Source organism: Piliocolobus tephrosceles, chromosome 2 (genome assembly GCF_002776525.5).
Source record: "Piliocolobus tephrosceles isolate RC106 chromosome 2, ASM277652v3, whole genome shotgun sequence".
Lineage (NCBI taxonomy): Eukaryota > Metazoa > Chordata > Mammalia > Primates > Cercopithecidae > Piliocolobus > Piliocolobus tephrosceles.
The window spans coordinates 87515966-87524878 of NC_045435.1; the positions used below are offsets into that span (position 1 = coordinate 87515966).

General features: G+C 48.0%; 1 protein-coding gene across 4 annotated transcripts in view; it reads left to right on the top strand.

The window, feature by feature from the left end:
- The window catches only part of QRICH1 (glutamine rich 1), a 67591-nt gene that overhangs the window by 31398 nt on the left and 27280 nt on the right, over nucleotides 1-8913 (top strand). For all 4 annotated transcript variants that reach the window (XM_023231545.2, XM_023231544.2, XM_023231546.3 and 1 more), the window contains one exon: nucleotides 6990-8021. In XM_023231545.2, the coding sequence (XP_023087313.1) occupies nucleotides 6990-8021 (1032 nt within the window). The remainder of the gene's footprint in view (nucleotides 1-6989; nucleotides 8022-8913) is intronic.

Sequence of the window (8913 nt, forward strand, 5' to 3'; positions counted from 1 at the left end):
AAAAAAAAAAAAAAAAAAAAAAAAAAAAAAAAAAACCAGCCAGGCATGGTGGCACATGCCTGTAATCCCAGCCACTCAGGAGCCTGAGGCAAGAGAATCACTTGAACCCGGGAGGCAGAGGTTACGGTGAGCTGAGATGGTGCCATTGCACTCCAGCCTGGGCATCAAGAGCAAAACTCAATCTCAAGTTAAAAAAAAAAATTAAAAAATTAAATTCCTAGTTTTAATTTAGAGTACAAGTAAATATTGCTAGATATAACCTATGTAAACAAGTTCTTTTGGGTCTTCAATAATTTTTTGACCAAATTCAAGTTTTTTGGTGACAGGGTTTCACTTTGTTGCCCAAGCTGGAGTACAGTAGCATGTTCATAGTTCACTGCAGCCTCAATCTCCTGGGCTCAAGCAATCCGCCTTCCTCAACCTCCCAGGTAGCTAGGACTAGAGGTGTGTGTCCATGCCCAGGTAATTAAAAAAATTTTTTGTAGACGTAGGGATCTCACTGTTGCCCAGGTTGATCTTGAACTCCTGGGCTCAAGCAGTCTTCCTGCCTTGGCCTCCCAAAGTACTGGGATTACAGGCGTGAGCCACAATGCCCAGCCCCAAATTCAAGCTTTGACTAAGAAAACTTGAAAACTGCTGTTCTGCAGTAATTGGCTGCATAGTTTCCTCTTACATCTTTGGCATATGGCCCTAGTTCTTAAATTTGACCATGTAATTACACTGGAGTACTTGATAAAACCACTTCCTAGAATTTCGGAGTTAGTAGGTCTGGAGTGGTACCTGACAATTTGTATTTCTGAGTGCCTGAATGCTGCTGCTGTTGTTGGCATGGAAACTACATTTTGAGAACCACTGGTGCAAGGAAATAATATTTGACTCCATGGAGAGAAATAATAAACCCACTTATTTGAGCACCTGTGATCTGTAATTAAATACTGTTTTATGTCCACAACACTGTAGGGAAGTAGACATTCTCTCCTTTTATACTATACCTGAAGAAACTGTTTAGAAGTTAAATTTCCCCATGGATTCACAGGCAGAAAAGTGCAGCATCAATGGACGTATTAACATTGAAGTCTGTGATGTCAAAACCTGAGCTTTTAAAAAATCTATTATTATTATTATTATTTTTGAGATGGAATGTCGCTCTGTCGCCCAGGCTGGAGTGCAGTGGTGTGATCTTGGCTCACTGCAAGCTCTACCGCCCGGGTTCACACCATTCTCCTGCCTCAGCCTCCCCAGTAGCTGGGACCACAGGCGCCCACCACCGTGCCCGGCTAATTTTTTGTATTTTAGTAGAGATGGGGTTTCACCATGTTAGCCAGGATGGTCTCAATCTCCTGACCTTGTGATCTACCGGCCTGAGCCTCCCAAAGTGCCAGGATTACAGGTGTGCCACAGTGCCTGGCCTTTTTTTTTTGAGACGGAGTCTCGCTCTGATGCCTTGGCTGAGTGCAGTGGCCGGATCTCAGCTCACTGCAAGCTCTGCCTCCCGGGTTCACGCCATTCTCCTGCCTCAGTCTCCCGAGCAGCTGGGACTACAGGCGCCCGCCACCTTGCCCGGCTAGTTTTTTTGTATTTGTTAGTAGAGACGGGGTTTCACCGTGTTAGCCAGGATAGTCTCGATCTCCTGCCCTCGTGATCCGCCCGTCTCGGCCTCCCAAAGTGCTGGGATTACAGGCTTGAGCTGCCGCGCCCGGCCTTTTTTTTTTTTTAATATACTTAGTGACAGCTTTATTGAGATATAAGTTACCCATTTGAAATGTATAATTCAGGCCAGGCACAGTGGCTCACACCTGTAATCCTGGCACTTTGGGAGGCCAAGGCAGGTGGATCACTTGAGGTCAAGAGTTTGAGACCAGCCTGGTCAACATGGTGAAACCCCCGTCTGTGCTAAAAATGCACAATTTAGCTGGGCATGGTGATGCATGCTTGTAATCCTAGCTACTCAGGAGGCTGAGGCACGAGAATTGTTTGAACCGGTGAGGTGAATTGAACCAGATTCCGCTTCTGGGCAACAGAGCAAGCCCTCGCCTCCCAAAACAAAACAAAACAAAACAAAAGGCTACTACACCAAAAAAAAATTTTTTTTTTTTTTTTTTTTTTTGAGATGGAGTCTCACTCTGTCCTAGGCTGGGCTGGAGTATAGTAGCGCCATCTCGGCTCACTGCAGTCTCCGCCTCCCAGGTTCAAGTGATTCTCCTACCTCAGCCTTCCGAGTAGCCGGTATTACAGGTGCGTGTAACCATGCCCGGCTAATTTTTGTATTTTTAGTAGAGACAGGGTTTCATCATGTTGGCCAGGCTGGTCTAGAACTCCTGACCTCGTGGTCTGCCAGCCTCAGCCTCCCAAAGTGCTGGGATTACAGGCATGAGCCACTGTGTCTGGCCAATTTAACATGCCCACCAGCAGTTTCAAGTTGTCCATATCCTCATCAATACTTGTCATCTGTCTTTCTTAGTTACAGCCTATTAAGATATAAAGTGGTTTCTCATTGTGATTTTGATTTGAATTTCCTTCATAGCTAGTGATATTGAGCAACTGTTTATGTACTTCTTGGCCATTTACATATATTCTTTTTTTTTGGGGGGGGGGGAGATGGAGTTTCACTCTTGTTGCCCATGCTGTGGTGCAGTGGTATGATCTCCGCTCACTGCAACCCCCACCTCCCGGGTTTAAGTGGTTCTCCTGCCTCAGCCTCCCAAGTTGCTGGGATTACAGGCATGCACCACCATGCCCATCTAATTTCATATTTTTTGTAGAGACAGGGTTTTACCATGTTGGTCAGGCTGGTCTCGAACTCCTGACCTCAGGTGATCCACCCACCTTGGCCTCCCACAGAGCTGGGATTACAGGCGTGAGCTACCGCATCTGGCCCCATTTGCGTATATTCTTTGAAGAAATGTTTATTCACAACCTTTCCCTTTTTTTGTGTGTATGATAGGATGAGGTTCACTTTGACTGTTTTGCATGTGGCTATGCAGTTTTAGTATCATCTTTGGTTATCTTTTGTCATGTGTTTGCTGTTACTAGATAGAGCCCCTCGTTCTCATTTTCTGCCTTCTTTTTTTATTTTTTTAATGTTAGGGTTTCTGTTGCCCAGGCTGGAATACAGTGACATAATCATACTTCACTGCAATCTCTGCCTCCTGAGTTCAAGCAATTCTCCCTCCTGAGCTTCCTGAGTAACTGGGACCACAGACACACGCCACCACACCAGCTAACTTGTGTATTTTTAGTGGAGATGGGGTTTTGCCATGTTATCCAGGCTGGTCTCACTTTCCTGGGCTCAATGAATCCACCTGTCTCAGCCTCCCAAAGCACTGGGATTATAGGCATGAGCAACTGTGCCTGGCCTCATTTTCTGCCTTCTTGTTTTCTACCTTTCTTTTTTTTTTTTTTTTTTTTTGAGACGGAGTCTCGTTCTGTCGCCCAGGCTGGAGTGCAGTGGCCGGATCTCAGCTCACTGCAAGCTCCGTCTCCCGGGTTAACGCCATTCTCCTGCCTCAGCCTCCCCAGTAGCTGGGACTACAGGCGCCCGCCACCTCGCCTGGCTAGTTTTTTTGTATTTTTTAGTAGAGACGGGGTTTCACTGGGTTAGCCAGGATGGGCTTGATCTCCTGACCTCATGATCCGCCCGTCTCGGCCTCCTAAAGTGCTGGGATTACAGTCTTGAGCCACCGCGCCCGGCCGTTTTCTACCTTTCTAATTCCTACCTGTGATTAGGGTAATTTTATCTATGTGTCTGATGGTTAAAGCTGTTTTTAAAAAATTGCATACTATGTATTTTTTTATGCTGTTTTGCATGCTGACATAATAAGACAGTAACTGCATTGTTATCAGAAACTTGTCATCCAGGTTATGGTAATATTGCTCAGATTAAATTATTGGGATTCTGTTTATTTGAATGCCTTTCCCATTAAAGCAAACATATGTTAAGTAAGCACTCTAAAGCAGTGGTCCCCAACCTTTTTTGGCACCAGGTACTCGTTTTGTGGAAGACAGTTTTCCATAGACATTGATAGGGGGTGGTTTGGGATGAAACTTTTCACCTCGCATCATTAGGCATTAGTTTTTTTGTTTTTGTTTTTTAAAAGACGGAGGCTCACTCTTGCCCAGGCTGTGACGCAGTGGTGCTCTCTCTGCTCACTTCAACCTCCACCTCCTGAGTTGAAGCTCTTCTCCTGCCTCAGCCTCCCAGGTAACTGGGATTACAGGCATGCACCACCATGGCTGGCTAATTTTTTGTATTTTTAGTAGAAGTTGAGATGGGGTTTCACCATGTTGGCCAGGCTGGTCTTGAACTCCTGCCCTCAAGTGATCTGCCCTCCTCAGCCTCCCTAAGTGCTGGGATTACAGGCATGAGCCACTGCGCCTGGCTGGGTATTAGATTCTAATAAGGAACATGCAGCGTAGATCCCTCACATTTGCAGTTCACAACAGGGTTTATGCTCCTACAACAATCTAATGCCACCATTGATCTGACAGGTGGAGCTCAGTCAGTAATGCTCACTTGCTGCTCACCTCTGTGCTGTGTCGTTCCTCCCACGAACCAATACTAGTTCTTGGCCCTGGGGTTGGGGACTCCTGTCCAAAAAATCAGGCTGGGGGCTAGGCAGCTCATGCCTATAATCCCAACACTTTGGGAGGCCGAGGCTAGTGGATCACCTGAGGTCAGGAGTTTGGGACCAGCGTGGCCAACATGGTGAAACCCCTGTCTCTACTAAAAATACAAAAATTAGGTCCAGGCGTGGTGGCTCATGCCTGTAATCCCAGCACTTTGGGAGGTGGGCAGATAATGAGGTCAGGAGACCAAGACCATCCTGGCTAACAAGTGAAACCCCATCTCTACTAAAAATACAAAAAATCAGCCGGGTGTGGTGGCACACGCTGGTAGTCCCAGCTACTCGGGAGGCTGAGGCAGGAGAATCGCTTGAACCTGGGAGGTGAAGGTTGCATTGAGCCGAGATCGCACCACTGTACTCCAGCCTAGGCGACAGAATGAGACTATCTCAAAAACAAAAATCTCAGCTAGGTGTGGGGCACATGTACACATGTAATCCCAGCTACTTGGGAGTCTAAGGCCAGAGAATAGCTTGAACCCGGGATGCAGCTGCGACTACCATATAACTCCATCCTGGGGAACAAGGGTAAAACTCCATCTCAGAGCACTAAAAAATAAAAATAAAAAGGCCAGGCATGGTGGCCTAAGCCTGTAATCCCAGCACTTTGGGAGGCCAAGGCGAGCGGGTCACAAGGTCAAGAGATTGAGACGATTGTGGCCAACATGGTGAAACCCCAGCTCTACTAAACATACAAAAATTAGCTGGGCATGGTGGCACACGTCTGTAGTCCCAGCTACTCAGGAGGCTGAGGCAGGAGAATAGCTTGAACCCAGGAGGGGGAGCTTGCAATGAGCCGAGATCACACCACTGCACTCCAGCCTCGTGACAGAGTGAGACTGTCTCAAAAAAACAAAAAATTTAGCTGGGTGTGGTGGTGGTGTACCTGTAGTCCTACCTATTTACTATTTAGCAGGCTGAGGTGGGAGAATCACTTGAGGAGTTTGAAGTTTAAAGTGGCCTATCATCTTACCACAGTACTCTAGCCTGGGCAATAGAGCAAGACCCTGTCTTTAGAGGCAAAAAGGGCCCCGTGTGGTCGCTCACACCTGTAATCCCAGCACTTCGGGAGGCCGAGGTGGTTAGATCGTCTGAGGGCAGGAGTTCAAGACCAACCTGGCTAAATGGCAAAACTCCATCTCTAGTAAAAATAGAAAAATTAGCTGGGCATGTTGGTGGGCACCTGTAATCCTAGCTACTCAGGATGCTGAGGCAGGAGAATTGCTTGTATCTGTGAGATGGAGGTTGTGGTGAGCTGAGATCGCATTATTGCACTCCAGCCTGGGCAACAAATATGAAACTCCGTTTCAAAAAAAATTTTTAAATGCCGGCCGTGGTGGCTCACGCCTGTAATCCCAACACTTTTGGAGGCCAAGACGGGCAGATCACCTGAGGTCAGGAGTTCGAGACCAGCCTGGCCAACATGGTGAAATCCCGTCTCTACTAAAAATACAAAATTAGCTGGGCGTGATGATGCATGCCTGTAATCCTATCTACTCAGGAGACTGAGGCAGGAGAATTGCTTGACCCGGGAGGTTGAGATTGTGGTGAGCCAGGATCATGCCATTGCGCTCCAGCCTGGGCAACAAGAGCAAAACTCTGTCTCAAAGAAAATAAAAATGTCGGCCGTTTTGGCTCACGCCTGCAATGCCAGCACTTTGGGAGGCCGAGGTGGGTGGACCAGTTGAGGTCAGGAGTTCAAGATTTGCCTGGCCAACATGGTGAAACCTCATCTCTACTAAAAATACAAAAATTAGCTGGATGTGGTGGTACATGTCTGTACTCCCAGATACTTGGGAGGCTGACGCTTCAAGAATTGCTTGAACCTGGGAGGTGGAGGTTGCAGTGAGCTGAGATCGCACCACTGCATTCCAGCCTGGGCGACAGAGTGAGAGTTCGTCTGGAAAAAAAAAAAACAAAAAACAAAGTTTTGATAATTTCCAAAACCAAAGTTTTGATAATAGACTCCAGCATATCTGTAATCCCAGCTACTCTTGGAAGCTGAGGCAGGAGAATCGCTTGAACCTGGCAGGCAAAGGTTGTAGTGAGCTGAGATTGCGCCACTGCATTCCTGCCTGGGCAACAGAGAGAGTCCGTCTTTTAAAAAAAAAGTTTTGATACTTCCTTGTTAGACCCTAGTTAATTGTCTTGCTTGCTCTCTGGGGTGGATACATGTCCCTGTGATTGTAATGTGCTGCTGGACAATTCTGCATTTAGTTTTACGTATTGTGTCCTCAGAAGCCTTGAGTATGCCGGTGTTTTCTCACATTGTGCAGGGCCCCTGTCTGGGATCTTTTTTTTCCTTTTTTGGATGCTGGATTTTCAGTGCTGCCTGGTTCACTCACTGACGAATCTTGTTGCTTACAGGTCCAGGTGCAGGTACAGCAGTCTCCGCAACAGGTCTCGGCTCAGCAGCTCTCCCCACAGCTCACCGTTCACCAGCCTACTGAGCAACCCATCCAGGTCCAGGTGCAGATCCAAGGCCAGGCACCACAGTCAGCAGCCCCCTCCATTCAGACCCCGTCTCTGCAGAGTCCCAGTCCCTCACAGCTTCAAGCAGCTCAGATCCAGGTGCAGCACGTGCAAGCGGCCCAGCAAATCCAGGCTGCAGAAATCCCGGAGGAGCACATCCCACATCAGCAAATCCAGGCTCAGCTGGTGGCTGGCCAGTCTCTTGCTGGTGGTCAGCAGATCCAAATCCAGACCGTGGGTGCCCTTTCCCCACCACCATCCCAGCAGGGCTCACCCCGGGAAGGGGAGCGGCGGGTTGGCACAGCCAGTGTTCTCCAGCCAGTGAAGAAGCGCAAAGTGGACATGCCCATCACTGTGTCCTACGCCATCTCAGGGCAGCCGGTGGCCACCGTGCTGGCCATTCCACAGGGCCAGCAGCAGAGTTATGTGTCTTTGAGGCCAGACTTACTGACAGTAGACAGTGCCCACCTGTACAGTGCCACTGGGACCATTACTAGCCCTACAGGAGAAACCTGGACCATCCCTGTTTATTCTGCCCAGCCCCGGGGGGACCCTCAGCAGCAGAGCATTACCCACATTGCCATTCCCCAGGAAGCCTACAACGCAGTTCACGTCAGTGGCTCACCTACGGCCCTGGCAGCTGTTAAGCTGGAGGATGACAAGGAGAAGATGGTGGGCACCACATCTGTAGTGAAAAACTCCCATGAAGAGGTAGTGCAGACCCTTGCAAACTCTCTCTTTCCAGCACAGTTCATGAATGGCAACATCCACATTCCAGTGGCTGTGCAGGCTGTGGCAGGCACTTACCAGAATACGGCTCAAACTGTCCATATATGGGACCCCCAACAGCAGCCGCAGCAGCAAACTCCCCAGGAACAGACACCACCACCACAGCAGCAGCAGCAGCAGCTCCAAGTTACTTGTTCAGTAAGTGAAGACTTATCAGTAGGGCAGGCAGCCTGGTCCCTCAGGGCCCAGTGGGCAAAGAGCTTGCCTGGCAACCTCTGGCTTATTTATTGCTGTTACTCTTACAGTGATACAGTATTTAGTATTTGGGAGGAGAGGGGGAGAAACAGCACTTGAGGCTATGCAACAGAAAAAAAGATTTATCCTGGTACCTGGAAGTAAATGAGATGACCAGGAATTGCTTTGGAGTTTTGGAGAGATTTTGGATTTAAGTACCATGGACACTTCTTTGTAATCTCTTCTCAGGAAGAGTAAAGTTACAGGTGTAGATGAATGGGATACCTCAAGTGTGTCCCAGGTGCTGCTTCCTTGTATCATAAGTAAATGGTTCTACCGAAATACTTGTAGTTTATTGCATAGATTACAAATATTACTGGAGAGGCTGTGAGATTGTTCGTTCTGTTGTTCTCTTTGGGCACACAGTGTGGGTGAATTAGAAAAGCTAAAATATCTCTTAATGAGCCTGTTAAAAGTGATAACCATTGGGAGGCTTGAATATGCCGTCTATGCGGTGGGACCTCCCAAGTGTGTTTTTGTGTTACTTGGAAACGGGCAGCTGGGCAGGGTGGCTCACGTCTGTAATCCTAGCACTTTGGGAGGCCGAGGTGGGTGGATCGCAAGTCAGCAGTTAGATACCAGCCTGGCCAATATGGTGAAACCCCATCTCTACTGAAAATATAAAAATTAGCTGGGCGTGGTGGCAGGCACCTGTAATCCCAGCTACTCAGGAGGCTGAGGCAGGAGAATCACTTGAACCCAGGAGGCAGAGGTTGCAGTGAGCCAAGATTGTACCATTGCACTCCAGCCTGGACAACAAGAGCAAAGCTCCGTCAAAAAAAAAAAAAAAAAAAAA